The following is a 19,105-nucleotide window of genomic DNA, read 5'->3' as shown; positions in this document are numbered from 1 at the left end:
TAGATAGCACCTCCTCTTTTTTTTGTTCAGTTCAGAAGTTGTGTTTTGCACCTCTACTTGGCACTGGTGAGGCTGCACCTCAGTTCCTGTGTTCAGTTTGGGGGTTCCAATAAAAGGACATTGAGGTGCTGGAGCATGTCCACAGAAGGGAAACGAAGCTGATGAAGGTTCTAGAGCCCAAGTCTTACAAGGAACGGCTGATGGAACTGGGGCTGTTTAGCCTGGAAAAAAGGAGACTGAGTGGGGAGCTTCCGGCACTCTACAACTACTTGAAAGGAGGCTGTACTCATGTGAGGGTTGGTCTCTTCTCCCAACAAGCAAGCAATAGAGCAAGAGGAAATGGGCTCATGTTGTGCCAGGGGACGTGTAGGTTGGATAGTGGGAAAGATTTTATTTACTGAAAGGGTTGTCACCAGCACTAGAACAGGCTGCCCAAAAAAGTGGTTGAGCCACCATTCCTGGGGATTTTTAAAAAAATGTGTAGTTATGGTGCTCAGGGACATGGCTTAGTGGTGAAACAGGCAGTGTGCTAGGTTAACAGTTTGACTTGATAATCTTAAAGACCTTTTCCAGCCAAAACAATTCTATTGTACTATGATCACTTTCAAGACAATCATTTAGACATTACCTGTATGCTTAAGCCTCTCCAAGAGATGTGTGGTTCCTCAGTATCCGATTTCATTTATAGAATGTAGTGTCTATTCCAAATAAACCATGCATAGGAATAAACAAGAGCTTATATAGTTTTCTCTCAGCAGAAATTTATAAGAAATAAGGTATTTCTTACAATATAGAAGAAAGCCTATTCAAATATGATCTCATTATATACAACTCAAATACCAAATCCATATGCAGGACAGAAAGATGAGTAACGTTACTTTGCAGGAACAAAAAAATTGCCTTTGTACAGAATTTCTTCATCGACATGAAGACGGAGGAACAGGAAGGGCAGTGTAACATTAACTTATACCACTTTTTCCAGTTAACAATTTGCCTTCACTTTATAACTCATATCACCTAGTCTGCCATTAAAAGCACAAGTCTTTGAAATGCAGTCAAGCTTCCAGTCCATTTTGCTGTTCGGTTTTCAAGAAGTTCACTGCATCTTGTATATGGAAAAGGCCAGTTCCATACTGAATAGACAAAGACTTTTCCTTGCACAGAAACCTATTCAGATGCTTCCTTTCCTCTGACACTCAGGAAAACCAGCTTTGATGACAGACATTTATGTCACTGAATCATAGAATGGTTAGAGTTGGAAGAGACCTTAAAGACCATCCAGTTCCAACCTGCCTGCATGGGCAGGGACAACTCCCACTAGATCAGATTGCTCAGAGGCCATCGAACCTGGCCTTGAATGCTTCTGACTAGATGACTAGAGGATTGGAATACTTATCCTATGAAGAGAGGCTGAGAGAGTTGAGTTTGTATAGCATGGAAAAGTCTCCAGTGAGACCTTACAGCAACCTTACCGTACCTGAAGGGGGCCTACAGGAAAGCTAGAGAGGGACTTGCCAGAAGCGCGTGTAGTGACATGACGAGGGGGAATGATTTCAACTTGAAAGAGCAGAGATATAGATTAGATATTAGGAAGAAGCTCTTTACTGTGAGGTTGGTGACACTGGAACCACTTACCAAGGAAGAGAACAGCTTCTGCCACCACGTTAAAATTTTATATTGTGAGTGAAATAAATGCAAAAAGGCTTCTGTCTGTTCCATTCAAAATTCACTTGGTTTGCTGCATGCCATTTTATGGCCACTTAACACTATAGGAAGTGAAATCAGAGAACAGTAATGACCTGCTCCAATTTTAAAATCTGCAAATCAAAAGATCAGCAGAGGAAGTAAAAGCTACAAGCCTATACAGAGAGTGTGACAGAGGCTCTGCTGTATTACTCCTTGACAGGGCTAAAGAACAAAGCTCCTATAGGAACTCATACTTGCAGACACACTGTACATAAAAAAATCTTACAAAATAATTTTTTAGTAGTGGTTGCATAAGCATTTAGCATAGTGCAATTACAAATAATGACATTACAAATAATGACATTTTGTATTGAAATTTCACTGAATTTAGAAATGTAGGTCTTCAGCAGAACAGAAAAAGCCAGACCATAATAAAACTACAACTTCCTGTAAAATATTTCTGACTAAATTATATGCTACAGAAATAGTATAAGAGAATTCTTGGTTTTGACATTAGTAGTTGACCCTTATTTTAACCTTGCAGTTTCTTCTTTTTTCATTGAGGTTACCACACATATATAAATGCTTCCAGCCTTTCATAATTCAAAGCATTCAAGGAATCCATAAATGAATGCTTCAGTGTTGTTATAAAACTCAAACTTTTATAAAAAAAATTCAAGCTACTGCTTGAGAAGATTACTACTGGGAGAAAACATTCAGTATCTACTTATGTCTTTTTTCTATATACTAAATCTCTTTTGTATAAAGATAGTACACTATAAAGTCAGACAGTAACATATTTGAACAACAAAATGAAAGGGGAATAGGCCTACTATTTTAAGACTTCCCTTAATTACAAAGGTACTAACTGCTTTTTTTGTGTAACTGTAATTACTGGAAAGCGCTCTATTATGTATTAGCTTTTTATTCATTTGGCTCTTTGGACGTGCAGATAATTATTCATCAGAATGTGCTAGAAGTACTAAATTACTATAGACTATTCACAAAACATATACTTTAACTTGAATTGGTAGCAAATCATAAAAAAACATTTTCATCCAAAGGTATACTTGCAGTTTGTCCCTTCTAACTACATTAGCTACTTAGTTTTGCCTGAAAAAAATCCTCCCCAAAAGAATTTTTAAAAAATAGGAACAAAATGCAAATATAGGTCACATTTTCTCAAATAATCCACTCAGAGCTAAAGTTTGCAGGTATTTGCCTTTTAATTTCCCTAACATCTAAGTGAAACTTTAAAGTTTTAATATGTCTTTATGTGAATGTGAACAGTTTATACGACAAAACACAAGCAAGATTTGCTAGGCACAATCATCTAAGAAGTAACCTTACAATAACATAAGATGTAAAATCTAAGTGCTCTTGGAAAGGGCATGTATTATGTACTATGTCTGAATGTTGTCTAGTTCCTATGTTTTATTATGGTTTGGTTTCCTATACTCTGTATCATTCACTTTCTATGTAATACATCACTCTAATTTCACCATTTTTTAGCTATGGGCTTCTTGTCTGTAATGGTTCATGACAACAGTTTTATCTCCATGAATTTGTCTAACTGCAGCCTTTTTGCATCTTTGTTTTGCAGCAAGAATTTTCATAGCTTACTGCATAACAAAAAAGTACTTCCTCTTTTTTGGGTCCACCTGCGTTCATCTCATTGTTGCCACCTATTACTTTATTTATGAGGGTTGGCAAATACTTACTCTATAGCTGCTGCTATGGCATGTTTCACAGATTTGTAGCTTAACTTCTCCTTCAGGGCATTCTCTTCCAGGATAAAGAATATTACTCTAAGTTATTACTTCTTTTATGAATGCTGTTACACCCTCTGATCCTGAAGGTCCTCCAACCAAATGGGTTAAAAAAAATGAGCCAGCAATATGCACTTGCAGCCTAGAAAACCAACTGAATCCCAGGCTGCATCAACAAGAAATGTGAACAGTAGGTCAAGGGATGTGCTTCTCCCCCTCTATTCTTCTCTCAAGACCCCACCTGGAATACTGTGGCCAGTTCTGGAGTCCCCAGCATAAAACAGACATGGAGATGATGCAGTGAGTTGAGAAAGGGTCACAAAGATGACTAGAGGGCTGGAATACCTATCCTGTGAAGACAGGCTGAGAGAGTTGAGGTTATACAGTCTGGAGAAGTTTTCAGAGAGACGTTATAGCAGCCTTCCAGTACCTTCGGGAGACTACAGGAAAGCTGGAGAGGGACTTGTTAGAAGTGCATGTAGTAACAGGACAAGGGGTAACCTGAAAGAACACAGATTTAGATTAGGTATTAGGAAGAAATTCTTTACTATCAGGGCGGTGAGACACTGCAACAGGTTGCCCAGAGAAGCTGTGGATGCCTTCTTCCTGGAAGTGTTCCCAGGTGCAGGGGTTTTGGTCATCCCTGCCCTTGCAGAGGGGTTGGAACTAGATATTAAGGTTCCTTCCAACACAAACCATTCTATTATTTGTGTTTTGATAGTTTTGGAAAAAAAAATTCCTAGTGTTTCAGATTTTTCTAACCTTTCCACATACTTTTGTACTTACTCCTAATCACCATCTTAGGCTGTTCTATATAGACCTTTGCAACTTGTTTGTTTGGTTTTTTGAGATCCCCTTTGATAGGAGGTAGGTATTTGTTTAAAAAAAAAAAAAAAATATCGCAGGAAGTTTACAGCAGTCTCCATGCTACCTGAAAATACTTTATTTTAACAGCTGTATGTTTTGAGGCTGTTTGCCACTTCCCTGCTCTTGGCTCAAATAATGCTGCCTTACCTAATAGCCAAGTAAGGAAAGAATTTAAAACACAACATATTTTCCTGGAGCAGGTTACCTGTGCAGTCAGTCATTTATCTTCTGAGGACATTTTTCTGCCCAAGAGACAGACTATTCCTTATAAAAACAGAAGTTATTCTGTAAAAAGTTGTGTTTCAGATTTAAAGGCAAAACTAAAAATATCAGCAATGTGCTCAAAAAGCCATCTATAAAAGGCCAATATGACAACTTTGCAAGGCCAACTTCAGAACTAAGCAACATGCTGTAAGGCTTCTGAGGTAATGAAATTATAAACTAAAATATTCTATACATTATAAAAAAAAGAAAAAAGACTGTAAAAAAAAAAAATAAATCCCATTGGCCTCATATTCTTCCTTTGCTTAGCTCTTTATGTAAAGCAAGTAAAAGGTGACATTTGTTCAGTGTTAAGTTCCTGAATGGAACCTCAGTTGGGCTGGTGATGTAAAAGCAAGATCAGGAGGATTCAATTTCCTCCTGCATAGCACAGTAGAGGCATAGGTAACCAAATAAAAGTAATTTATTTTTGTCACTGAAGGAAAAGAGAGCCTTAAATAAGACTCAGAAGATAGGATGGTTTAGACTACAGGAGGATATAAAGTTACCATTTGCTGATGACAAGCCTTGCTACTGTTAGAATTACTCTCAAGAGGAGGCTACATGAAATTAAGGGAAACAGAAGTCAAGAAAAAAGCCACTAGCTGTTACAAAAGACTTCTCTCATCAGAAAAAAACAAAACAAAAAACCCTCTAGGAGAACGTGTAAAAAGTCTTCTTTTTTCCTCCCACACTGAGAGCTAAAGAATAAAACAGTAGAGAAAATCTCTCTGCAATCAAAGCTACTACTTTAAAAGATCAGGGAAGTGGCAAAGGCAAGATGTCCTTTATACCTTCTGCTGTTTTGATTTGGAGCAAAGATGAAGGCTTTCATATTTAGAGAAGGACCAACAGCCGAGACCTGAGCACACTCAGTAATGATCAGCTATTGAGAAATAGCTCCTTTTGCAGCACCAAACTGTCAGCTCAGTTTTCTTTGTAGGACCAGCATATATAGTTATATTCTGAACCTTTCTTTCTTCATGTGTTCTCTAGAACAGTAGGTTTCATTTGGCATTTCAACCCATGAATTGGCACACATAAAATATTAGTATGTATATTGTATATATCAACCCAACTCCTTTGGCACATTTCACAGGAACAAGATATGAACCTTAACTATTTTTGTTTGAAAACTAAAAGTAATACATTTAGTTTATCTAGTTATACCACTTTGTGTAAAATTTTTAATTTTTAAGGTTGTTGAAATACTTGGGACTTGTTTTTTGTAACATAAATCAACTATAACCCACTGAGAGCTGCAAGTCAACAGCTGTCACATTCTAGCAGAGACACAAGCAGGTTCTGATTTTTTCCCAGATGAGAGATCAGCATATGCCATTCCTGCTGTGATAGCAAAAAGCAGGAACAAGTTCTAGATAAGAAAACAGACAGAAGTATGACTTTCACTTTCTTCCCATTCTCTATCCTAAATTTCCTGCTTCTCCAAGGTAGTATTCAATTCTGTATCATTTTTTCAGTTTACTTTAGAAAGGTTTTAATCCTGTTGCATACTGAGGTTTCTGAAACTGCATTCTACCCTCTGAAGAATGGAAGAAGTCACTGAACAGAAGCATTATCCATCTGCTTTAGATATAAAAAAAATAATAGGCAGACAAGAGTGAAAGTTCACTGATTTCCATTACAGAGGTTCACTAGAACAAGCTAAACTGAATAGCTACATTATTAAAAGATTATAAATACGAGTTCACACATGGCAGACATGGGTCCTTGATCTCACTGAAAGCTCGTATCTTAGAAACGTGGGGTTCTACATAAATGAACCTCTGTGTCAGACTCAACGGCACTTTTGTGATGCAGACAAATAGCCATTTGAAAATGGTTTGAGACAGATGCTGTTTTTAACCTGAGGCAAACTTGCGTAGTAGTGCTAGAAATAAGGCTATTAACCAGCCCTCCAACACTGAACTATTCCTGTCAGACATCCCATTGGTCAAATTTCACAAGTCTAGTACTGTACTGCCCAGGGCAAGAAAATTAAATAGAAAACATTTTCATCAGGAAAAGGTTAAAACTCTTCCTTATAAAAGGGAATCAAGACTCAGTATTAGTTTATAAAGCAAATGAATTGTTTGATAAACCCAGGAGAGTCAAGCAGGCAAATTTTAAAAATTTTTGCATTGTGGTGTCAATGTTATTCTAGAACACAAAAATCCACATTCTGAACTGCTCTCTACAGTAACAAATATTGAAAAATTAGAGGCTACTCTGTATACTCAAGATGTTACTAGCTGAATTCTAGTTCAAGATTCAGTAAGAACAAAAAAAGTGGTCAGTACTTGCTATAGTAAATACCAACATGGCTTCCAGTACAGGAGCAACAGAAAGTGAGATTTTTCCATCAGTGCAGGTAAGTAACAGCTTCAGTCATCAGAAAGCTATTAGTGAGCACAGCCACATCACATACCTGCATTAAGAATAGAAGGGAACATAACATAATAATAAAGAATATAATATAAACATAAGGAAAAACTTTTTCACTGTCAGGGTGACAGAGCACTGGAACAGGCTGCCCAGTGAGGTTGTGGAATCTCCTTCTCTGAAGACATTCAAACCCTGCCTGGACACCTTCCTGTGTGACCTGCTGTAAGTGACCCTGCTATGGCAGGAGTGTGGGACTCAATGATCTTTTGAGGTCTCTTCCAGCCCCTAACTTTTTGTGATTTCTGTGGTAAGTGTACTGTATAAAAATTCACCTTTTATTTGGAGTTACAGATCAAAACTCTAAATTTTCTCTCCTGCTTCTCTCTCTCTCTGCAGCACTAATCCTTAACACTGCAGTTACTAGGGTACAACAGTAAAACAAATCTGTAAGGAGACAGCAAAGTTACAGTAAAAAAAAAAAATAGAGACCTAGGAGATTCTCTATTTCAGTCCAATGCTGTCCTAAAGTCCAAGAATACCTGCCTGCCTATTTTGCCCTTCCATTGTGACAAACACATCACCAGCAGGAGGGTGTAACACAACTACCTATTGAATGCTGTCCCACCCATGTAGCAACACAGTAATTTCAAGGTCTCTTCAGACCCTCAAAACCTGCAATTTGTCCTTCAACACCACAGGTTCAAACTGTGGCAGCACTAAAAAAGTCACCGTTTGGAAAGCTCAGCCACGCTTCACTGCTGCTACCAAAAGCCCCTTTCACAGCTCTTTCCTTCTTAACATCTTTCTAAAAAGGCTGTTCTAATACCTGACACTGAAGCTGACAATCAAGGGCTATTTTTTTACCTTCGTACTCCCGACAGTAACCAAAGTTAGTGGTATTATTCCCACTTCACAAGTGAAAAGCAGGTCAGGAACCAAATCACAAGTTTTAAACCATGAAAAATAAATTACTTTTCAGTCCTGTATTTGGACAAAGCTTTAAAACTCTAAATTTGAAATTTCAACTAAAACCTGAAATTTTTAATAGTGTAGTTGCAGACACCAGGACAGTAGTGCATTTCAATTTGTTTCCTGTGTCTATTACCCTTGTGTGCTTTTGAGTGCCAGCTAAGTTTAGTAACTAATTAGACTGGAGTCACAATTCCATTAGAGGTCTGGATCAGTAATTCACCATGCAGGAAACAAAACAGCTCTTGTTGAAATAATTGTATCTTTATTTGAAGGATTTTTTAAAAAGAGTTTAAAGAGGAAGAAGTCATCCAGTAGCTATACAAACCTCATTGTGTGCTTCCATTTAAGAAGTCACAAAGTAAGTCATGCTCAAATCAAGCAAAATCTTTGCCTCACGTAAGTATTTTAAATGAGTTGAGTTTTGCCATTGCAGTAATGGCTATCAAATATAACCCTGAACATAATTAGTAGTTTCAATACTAACTTTTTTCTTTATATTGAAATTGGACAGTTTAAATTCAAACACTACTCCCCATTGTTCTCAAACATGCATACTAAGTAGCTGCAGAAACACTCCTTCAACAAAGAACAACTGAATAAAGGTCATTACCAAGAAAGAAACAAGAAGTAACACAAGAGATCTGACACCCTTGCAAAGAGAGCAGCTTATTGGTATAGTACAAGAAATCTTTTAATACTGAGAAAGAACAAGGGCCCAGGGTTTCCTCTGAGAGATGCATATAAATACATTCCATTCTGCTGTTGCACACTGGGAGGTTACAGCTAGGGGTGAGGGAACTGAAAAATATCGATATCTTTGAAAAAGAGAAAAACTTGAAGTACGGGTACCAAGAAGGAAATAGCTAATCTGAAAACATTACAAAATTATAAAACCATTCTAACAAGTACATAAGGATTAACCAACCCACTGTAGGTCTTAAACTGCAAAAGCAAAAGCAAGCAGAGGTCAGTTTGGAAGAATTTGATCTGGTACTAAAGTACTTAAGATTCAACCAAACTCTACAGGTGGTACAACATAAAACTTTGAAGTTCTACAAATACTCAGAATTCCATAGCTGTCTAGCAAAATGCACACAAATCCCACTACATCTCTCCTCTGCTTCAATGCAAGGGAAAGCCCTAGTTTAAGTCTTATGTACTGCTCTAGGATGGTCAATGAGAAGCAGATGAGGTAACAGGTCTGCCGAAGCACTGATTTCCCTGCTTTGCAAGTCTCCTCAACCTGCTAAATAAAGAAACAGGAGCATGGACAGAAAGCTGTGCATACAGCCCTTACCCCACTTCACAACAGACATGGCAGAGCGTCTTGACTTTCTTCCACACAAATGAATACCTTCATGTATCTTAAATAACCTTTGTAAAAACAGTAAAAGGGTCAAAGTTTCAGTGACTCTACCAATTGCTGCTTGCGCTGTGCTTGGTATTGGGATTCATGGGGGGTTAACAGGCTTGTAAGTACTGCCAAAGGGAACTAAGAAATTGTGTACACAGACAAGTTTTACACAAGAGGGATACAATGGCCTTGTCTACCAGATAGATCTAAAATTTCAAGTCACTTTATATTCCCACACTGTTACCAAATCCCCATTTCACCTTGTCTCATCCCCTTGGTCTTTGAACCTTTCAGTGAGAATCTGACCTCCAGGTCAGACCCCCAGGTCTTTGAACCTCTATTTGCTATATGCATAAGAATTCAGCAGCTCCTAGAGGAGAGAAATGCAAGTCTGTCAGAGGAGCAGATAATTCCACAGATCTCCAATGTGTTTCTGTGTCAAGTCTTGGAGCTTGTTAAGGGACAAGGAATGGAAAACATATTTATCCCATCTGTTAAGTCCAGCTTCAGGAGGATAACAGAAACAATGAAGCAAGAAAATAGTCACCTTCGAGTGATTTTTAGGACTTGCTTTCCTCAGCCACATCTGAATATGAAGACTACTGGAGCTGCCATGTTTACATGCAATACTGGTCACCTCATATCCACGCCCCACCCGCACTGGCCCCAGGTTCCCAGAGACTGGCAAAAAACAGCCTGGGGGGTTGGGAAAAGAGTAAGCACTAAATCACTAGAGCTCTGCTGGCTATATAACTACATTAACATCATATAACAGGGAGAAATGTTGTGTCTCCAACCTTCAAAGACTCTACTGCTTCCTATCCTATAATACTATTCTTCCTGCCTTAGCATTCTCATCTTATTTGTAGTACTGCACACTAAGGTTCACTTACCCTTCCTTCTGTGCCTCCTCTGAGGAAATATAGAGCACTATAAACATCACTATGAAGGCTATAACTTAAAAAGTAAAAAGTATTAGTATTTAACTATAAAACCCAATTTAACTATAAAAACCCAATATTTTTTATACCTTGATTAGAACACATTGCTAATTAAAGCATTTGCATAATTTAAGAATATAGGCCAGAAAAAAAAAAAGTATTAAAAAAAGAAGATATTAAGCAGGCAAGCACTCCTGCAACATGCAATGAGCTGGTTGACTTGAAAGGCTAATGAATTAACATAAACAATTTAAATCTAATTTAATTTAACAGTGTAGAGCATTTGAGCATCGCAAAGCAACAGTCATTTGTTTCTTCATTAAATTAAAGATAAAATTGCTGATTACCCTTTCATGAATTACTTTATTGAACAGGATGGCAAACAGATTTGATATTGAGCCATAAAGGTTCATGGCTAGTCCCCAAACAAGAAAATGTAACAACTGAAGGATACCAGTACATGTAATACATATAAGCTGTGGTTTAGGGCAACACATCATTCAACCAAAATAGATTCTCATATTTTTACCAGTTAGTGAACAAGTGTTTATCCAGAAAATAAATAAAGCATTTTAAATTTACTTTTTAATTTCACAAAACATATCTAAACAGGAAAATTTACGATTCAAATTCTTTAAATGTATTAAAATTATACATTGATAATTCAGAGCATTAGGCACTGCCAGAAGTACTAAAAGATTAAATCCCCCTCTGTTACACTGATAAACTTACAAACTTGCCTCAAAAGTGTTACCGGTGATATCGAATTCTGGTGGAACAAAGGCACCCTCTGGATCATCTTTGAAAGCAAAGGGCAACATATTAGAATAGCAATTAGTAGTCTTGCTTGTTTAAAAAAAACCCACAATTACGATACAAATTTAACAATACATTCATATCTGATAAGAAGGAAGCTATGTATATAGCAGTAATTTGATACAAAAAACTTTTCATTTCTGTTCCTAGTACTGTAAGTAAAATAAAGTGTTAATTTCAAGCTTTCTGTAAGAAAATACCATGCTTTTCCCACTATAAAATAAACAGACAAAATAACCCCAAAGAAATCCATTTACCATGCCTACACACTCCTTGTCTTCAGACATCTATGTTTGGACCAAGCTATAATCTAGCTGGTGTGGCTTGCAGGAATGATTTGATTCATGGGACATTGCCAGTCACTATTTTCCACTGCAGACCTGGGGCATAAGGGTTCAAACAGCAAAAACAACCTGACCAGTTAATTGCCTCTTCATCTACAGGACAGTTTAGAACCTTGACCTTCCTGCTTAGTTTGTTTTAATTGTGATTAAAGAGTTGAGGAAGCACATTCCCCACCACCGTGCTTCTTATCAGAGAGCAGATCTACTGCAGCAGCCACTTCCAAGTGAAGAACTCTAAGGAAGAAAGAAGAGTATTATCTGAGGGTAGCCCAACCTTGCTGCTGCATGCAAGGATGCATATAGTATCACAGGTACTCAGGGGATTAAAAAGTAACTGGTTAAAAACCTACTCTTCATGTACGTATTCAACTCACATAGTCTGCCTTAAGAAAAAAAGTATGGTCACAGGCATAACAGACTTACCATAGCTTTAGCTTTAATAAAACACTTGTGCCTGTATTCTGGAAGTGAAATGAAAACCTTATTTCTTGTGAAGGTACTAAACTCTGTTATATAGAAGAAAGGACTAAAGAGGACTTTTTTTTTACATAGTCATGTATTTCAGCTACTTGGTACAGCTGACTATCCAGATGCCACTTATGAAGAGTTCTTCACAATGCTCCTAATTCTACTTTCCGACTGAAAAAGTGGGGCACGCAACTAACTGCATTCCCTTCACACCACATTTTTTCCTGATATTTAGGGGAATGAGAAGGGTAAGTAATGGACAGAAGATGATTTGTCCCTCCTTCTCTCCTCACACCCTGACTACTGCTCCTTCTTTTCATCTCCCCACTACCTTTTCCCTTTCTTTCAATGGAACACTTCAAGGGCTATACAAGCATGTAATTTTTATCACTGGTAAAGCTCACTGTATTCTCTTAATATAATGTTTACAGTGGAAATTTGTCTGATTTGAGGAGACAAGAAAATATCAGAGCCCTTGGCAGATCATCCTGTTCCGTGTTTGTCACTTTAGCATCACAGAACCTGCAGGAAGCAGAACTCGCTGTTAAAGCAGAGGTGACAGGCTGTTCATTTTCTTTCACTGGCAAACAAATCCAGAGTTTATAATTTTCTCCTGGATGAATAAATCCATACGCATCAACTATAGGTCAGCTAAAAGGACACCCTCCTCAAGTGCCTGTCATACAAACTGTATTTTAACCAAAAACTAAGAAGATCTGAGGGAAACAGGAAGAGAGTCAGTGTGTGGAAGAAACAGAACATATACATAAGTTGCTGCATTCCTAATAAAAACACAACTTGCTTTAAAGAGAACTATAGAAAAGTCTCTTCCTCAGAGACTAGAATGACTTCAGGGAACAAAATCTTTGTGCATTTGCTTTGCACAGGAAATTGCGATCCCATATTTTAAGCACTTGAATATGGCAAATTTCTGGATCAATTGTTTGCCAGCTATTCAACAACACCAAAACATTTAAGAAAATACTGTTTTTTTTCTCCGGGCTGCAAAGCAAGGACCTTAGTTGTGGGGCATTTTTCATCTACTAGATTTATTCTCTTCAACAACTCTTCCATATACCCTTATGAATACAGAGATTTCTTTTAATTTCAAGTTATAAGAAGGCCCTTAAAGAAAAGGAAATTGATTTCACATAACATTATTAAGATAGAACTAAAATTTGACTCAAATATATTTGAATAATTTAAGCACAAAACAAATGGCACAATTGTGAGGATATATTTTCATCTTTACTAATTACATTTTATGATGTTACATGCTTATTTGAAATACTACCTTTAATTCTAAAGAAAGCAACAAATATTCATTTATTGCAAAGTTACCTTACTATATATTTTCTAACTACTGTGATATAGATTTTTTACTAAAAGAATAAACACTTACTGTGGCACAGATTTAAAAATCAATTAGATTAAACAATACATAACAAAAATGTGAATAAGAGCTTGCTTGTGTGTGGGGGGGCTGGTGGGGGGGTTTTCTGTTTTGTTTTGTTTTTTTGTTTGTTTTGCAATATCCCTGATGGGCTCAGTACAACAACTCTTGAAATGAGTCATGGAAACAAAAACAATAACATGCTTTTTTGTCTATGCTGAAATTAGAAGTAATTTTTTTTTACTTAAACACCCTCCCTCCCCCATTCATCTGCTACAATACCTGAATGTCTTACATGCTACTACATACTGGGTTTTAGCATATTAGATCACTTTTCTGTCAGTTTCCACACTTGCTGAGTGTAAAAATCTTTACTTAAAAAAAAAAAAAAAGAAATCCTTCATTCAGGAGAGTTTTCCTTTCTAACAATGATAACACACTAGAATTGCCCCATTCTCTGTGGCCACAATCAAGACAATCAATGTCAGGTTTCTCTAGAACAGAACATATCCATGAAATGAGAGGAACTGGAAGAGACTGAGAATGCACTTTACAAAGGTAGAGACTTGCACACACAGATACACAAATACATAACCTACATTGTTTAAAATGGAGATAAATTACAGTCCCCTGGATAGGTCTTAAAATAATTAGAAAGAATCTTCCTAGCAAACTCTTAAAAGCCTTTGTTCATCAATCACAAGACCGAGCATGTAGTTGCATATGGACCTGTACTTACCCGTTTCTAAACAAATTTTTGTTTTCTCTTTATTTTAATCACAAATCTTAAGAATAGAATATAAAGTTTTCCTACAATCTCTCACTCTGAGTTTCCTTAGTTCTAAAACAAATGGTGTGGAAATACTAATACTTACCACTGAGCTGTTCCATGAAGCATACATTGCCATTGGTGTTAAAAGCCAAAGTGTCAGGAGTGATGCAGAGTGTTTGGAAGATTGCAGAATGGGCAATGCTCTTCAGAGAATGGCAACACTCCAGGCAAATTGCCCAAATGTCTTGCTCAGTAAGACAGCTATCTCGCAGTGACAAAATATCAGCAAGGGACACATTCTCCTGCCAAGATACAAATTCATGAATTACCCGGGATTTCAAGATACTACTTGGTGCATCATAGATGACATTTGACACAATTAGATACAAGAAATGTTTCCAGCAAGTTCTCTCAGACTTCCTAGGACATTGTTTAACACTCCAAAAAACACCAAGAGCATGACTTTGCCTTAACGCAGAGAATGTCTTAAGAAGCAGAGTTAACATGAACAAAGGTATCACAGTCTGTTAACATCAAAAAAAGACTTACTATGGGAACTAAGTTACACAAACATTGCATCGAAGTTAGGGAAACAGACAATCTGGAGGTTAAAGCAGAGAGACTAAGTTCAAAAACATATTGCTTAACCAATGCCTCCCTTAAACTCTCCCAGATGCCTTTGGATAAGCTACTTAAAGATTCTCTTTATAGCAGTTTTCCCTACTATCTGTGATATGGAAAAAAGTACCCTCTAAATTAGCCAGTCTTAGGAATGATGATGCTGTGAAGTTTAGTGGTGTAGACCACCTAATAAACACTCAAAAGCCAAACAAGCCATTGGAAAAGCGTTCTTATATTTTGATCTAATACTAAAAAAGGACCAATCTTTCATCTAAAAATTTTGCTTTTTGGTCTACAGTATAATACTTAATATGAGAAAAAAAGAAAAAAAAAAAACCACAGTATGAAATAAAGTGTACTCACTATTATCTGGAAACCTTAACTTTTAAATAATCTAGTTGTCATCAACCTAGATATGGACCGATTTAATAATGGCAGCATCACTACAGTGCCCCCTATCAATAATCATGGACCCTTCTCTCATCGAGTTCAGTCCTGCGTAATAACAAATACCAGGAATCCTTGCAGTTTAGGTACATGAGGCAAAAGACCTTTTTTTCCCCGTGACGCATGCAGCACCATATGTGTAATAATGCCATCGGATTTTGAGGTTGGACAAGGAAGTTTCACACATCCTTATAGGGAACTAAGCGTGAGGGGGTGCACAGAGGTATCTGAAAACAAATATATGACAAAGAGCTGGACCACAAATCATTAGGCTTTCATGCTGACCAGGGCTTGGAAAGGAAAGAGTAACTGCCTTTCTATGGCAAAAAAAAAGCTAATACATTAAAAGTTAAAAAAAAAAAAAAAAAGAGTTCTATGACCAAAGCAATGAACCAGTAATTATTTTTAACTATCCTAGGATCAGCTGAGCAACATGACAGCATTTATCAAAACTGCAAAAATAATGTTTTACTATTCAAGATCTAAAATTATGAGAATTTCATCTGTGTATATGACGAGAAAGGCTTGATTTAGAGATTATGTTAAACAAAAACTACATCCTTTAAGACAGCTTCAATATCAAATTCTAGTCAAAATCACAACCTGATAGAACTACTTTTGATTCAAGCTTTGAGGCTGAACTACACCATGGATCTTACTCATCAATAGTCATATCTACAGTTTAAGGCTATAAAACCATCTTTGTCTTGTGGTAATTGGGGAGTAAATGAATTATCTTTTCCAGGGGAAAAGACCGTTACATAATACAGAAAAAAAGAAAAACAAATACACAAACATAAAACATCAAAAAAGGAAAAAAAAAAACCCCAAACAGGCCTATCAACGTTCAGTGGCTTTTATGGTTGGCTAGGTGAAGATAAAGCAAAACACCACCACCACCACAACCATACACCAAGTCTTCCTCTTTCCAGTGCTCCAGAACATGAAGTGATTTACTTCGCAGAAACCATGCATTTCTCAAAAAACCACACTATCTTGACCTTAGCTATGAAAGCTTAGTTCATAGAAAACTAAGCATCGCAGACATGGGACATGCATTTGATTAATTTGCATCTGCAAAGCAATACAAAGTTTTCATTGTGGGGAAAAAAAGAAAAAAAGTCCTTTTAAGACTGTAACACAGAAGTTTCTGGCAACCTGAAGCTTTTGGTAAGCCACAACTTTAGCACTTTGGAGACCTGAGAGCTGGTTCACTTGAAGTACAGAAAAAATAGTGGGTGTTATGTAACAGAGGCTGATGTAATTTCTCTCATTTTACTATAAGACACTTATAATTACTGTTTAATAATTACAGAAACTGGTCGACAACCATGCTTTAATTATTCACTTGTCAATTTCCCCTATGTTTCCTTCAGAAAGTACAAACCAGTTCAGTAGCATATATAAGTAGGCAGAGGAGGAGAAAGCAGGAAGAGAAAACAAATTAAATTGCCCCACACAGCTTCTTAAAAAACCTGGAATTAGGTATTAAGGATTGCAAGATGAATGAAAACCTAGTAAAGAACTAGGATTTCATTCATCTTGCAATCCTTAATAGTTTTGAATACACCCTCACCTTCAATATTTCCTTCTCTTCAGTCCAGGCAGCTTCCTGCTTCAAATACTGGCTTATGTATATCACATACATCACACAACAACCTGCTTTCCTTAAACTATGTAAACTGACGAGAAGCACAGGGCCCATTAAATGACTAAGCAGCTGAGAGTTGGGTACATAACCATTCACAGCTCCCTTGCACCCAAGTCATTTTGCCAAGGTAATTCACACAAACTTCAAACCAATCTATTCCAGAATCATGGAAACCATGTCAAACCCCATTCATTAAATTGATTAAGTTAATTTTTAATAATTAAATAAATTGTTAAATTAACATTTGAACAAAAACATTGGGTTGCCTGGGTAATGTCTCTGGGTAAAGCCAGATTTTTTTATTAACTTCTCTAATCTTCAAATTATCGGTTGTGCTCATTCTCTCAACAAGAATACTGAAAATATACATGTGCCTGGAATAACTAAATAGAAGGGACTAATAGGAATCCACAATTAAAGTATATATTGAGCAGGTGAGAAAAATGGGGTCTTCTTCACACAGAAGAGTTGAACCTCAGCTGCTTTCCACCCTGAGGAAATACTCTAAATGTTTACCTAACATTCAAAAATGTCAGGTAAATACACTACCACCCTCTTTCTTCTGCCTGTATTTTGCATGGGCCAAGAGGGCCTACTACACTGAACACTACAAATAGTGAGAGGAATTGCCAAACTGTTGAGCCATTAGACAGCTTATGAAAGCTGAAAGGAACTTTTTAAAATCACACTTTAAAAACCTGATTCAGCTTAGGTTCCTGACATAGCAAATAATAAGGCTTGCAAGATCTGGTTTGGGGAGCAAGTGGCTCGCATACAGTTCACCAAACTTCTACTTAGAAAAGAAAGAAACCAAAACATTTTGCCCAAATATCCTCTAGGAGATGATAAACACACTTCACCTGGAAAGATGTAAAGAGAGATGAGCAATAAAAACAAAAATAAAAGCAACTAGAAACAAGTGCAAAACCAAGGGCAAATCTAGACAAATGTGACAGCAGAACTGTGCTTAGCTACAGGTTATTTGGCATAACGACTCAATAACAAGATTCAACAGTTTGTTGGGTTTTGTGGGTATTTTATTTTTTTATTTATTTGCCAGTGACAAGGCCTTTTTCCACAAGCCAGCAAGAAATGGCTGCACAAAAATCCAGTGAGTAGGTACTGGAAACACTTTTACCAATGTAAGAAACCTCTTTCCATCAGGTGCTTCAAGGACCCGTACTTCCTGACTGCAGCATTACACCGCGGCTCCGACAGGAGATAGGAGACGCTGCAGGCTCGAGGAACATGACTTTGCTGTTGTGTGGAGAAGGTGCACGGGGCAGACTAAGCCCAACTTCGCAGCCGAGATCACCGGGCAGGCGAAAGTGAGGAACCCGCCGTGAACGGCCATGTGGATGCGGCCTGGCCGCTCCCGGCGGGGCGAGTGAGCCCCCGCCATCCGGTGATGCGCGGGGCCCGGTGCAGCCGCCGGGCTGCTCTCGGAGTGCGGGCAGGAAGAAGCGCCGGGCAGAGGGGGCCGCAGGCCGCCCGAGGCCGCCTCACCACAGGTGAGCACAAGGGCGGCAGTGTCCTCTCACCTCACTCACCTCATCCTCCAGCAGCGTCGGCAGAGGCTCGAAGTCGTAGCAGTTCACCTCCTCCTCCTCCTCCTCGTAAAACACATCCTCTGCGGCACCAACAGCCTCCATTCCGCCCGGCGAGGGAGCAGAGGCTTCACCTCCGCAGCCTCCCTACGAGTCCGCAGCACAGCTCATGCCCCAACTCACCCCCACCAGTCTGCTGGCTGCCCCCGGCGGCGACCCCCACAGCGCCGGGCCTGCACACACACCCCACTTTAACCCTTACCCCTCCCGGACGCGGACCCCCTGCCCCTCCCAGCGGCCGCCGCCGCCCGCTCAAGCCCTCAGCTGGGGCAGCGCTGCCATGGCAACGCGGCCGGCCGCCGACTCGCCCGCGCGGCCCGGCCTCACTGCAGCGGCGCCCGCCCTCCTGCGGCGGCGCCCGTCCCCGCCTCGCCCCCCGCCCCGCCGCGGCCCGGACCGTCCCCGAGAGTCACTGCGGCTTGGCCGCCAGTTCCGCCGTGTTCCTCGCACCCTCTCCTGCCCGCTTATGGTGAACTCCCGGCAAGAAGACGGTGACGGGGGCGGTGGGCCCTGAGGGGCGCGCACAGGGCAGTGCTGGATGCGGCTGTCTGCGCTCTCCGGGCCAACGGAGAGTAGGGAGGGAGGGCTGGTGCCTGGTGAGAGGCCGGGGCACCGGCGCTGTCTGGTACCGAGGTGCTAACAGTCGCGTTGGCCCCAGAACTACTCCAGTTGCCGAAGCATTTCCTTCCGTCAGGGGCACGTCGGGCGAACTTGACCCCCTGCCCAGCCTGCTCGTGTGCCACCGCCTCGT

At 39.0% G+C, this 19,105-nt stretch overlaps 1 protein-coding gene across 2 annotated transcripts in view; it reads right to left on the bottom strand.

Annotated features, from left to right (window-relative positions):
- The window catches only part of KNDC1 (kinase non-catalytic C-lobe domain containing 1), a 62,121-nt gene extending 43,572 nt beyond the window's left edge, over window positions 1-18,549 (bottom strand). Inside the window, exons 1-3 of one of the 2 annotated variants that reach the window (XM_071748611.1) lie at window positions 18,298-18,549; window positions 14,132-14,330; window positions 10,976-11,034 (exon numbers count right to left, since the gene is read on the bottom strand). In XM_071748611.1, coding sequence (XP_071604712.1) covers window positions 10,976-11,034; window positions 14,132-14,330; window positions 18,298-18,399 — 360 coding nt within the window. In that variant the 5' untranslated portion in view covers window positions 18,400-18,549. The remainder of the gene's footprint in view (window positions 1-10,975; window positions 11,035-14,131; window positions 14,331-18,297) is intronic. The other variant, XM_071748613.1, reaches the window with a different exon arrangement.
- Window positions 18,550-19,105: the final 556 nt, after the last annotated feature.

The sequence above is a fragment of the Heliangelus exortis genome, chromosome 7 (assembly GCF_036169615.1).
Source record: "Heliangelus exortis chromosome 7, bHelExo1.hap1, whole genome shotgun sequence".
In the NCBI taxonomy this organism is placed as follows: domain Eukaryota; kingdom Metazoa; phylum Chordata; class Aves; order Apodiformes; family Trochilidae; genus Heliangelus; species Heliangelus exortis.
This window is presented reverse-complemented; position numbering and strand designations above follow the sequence as displayed.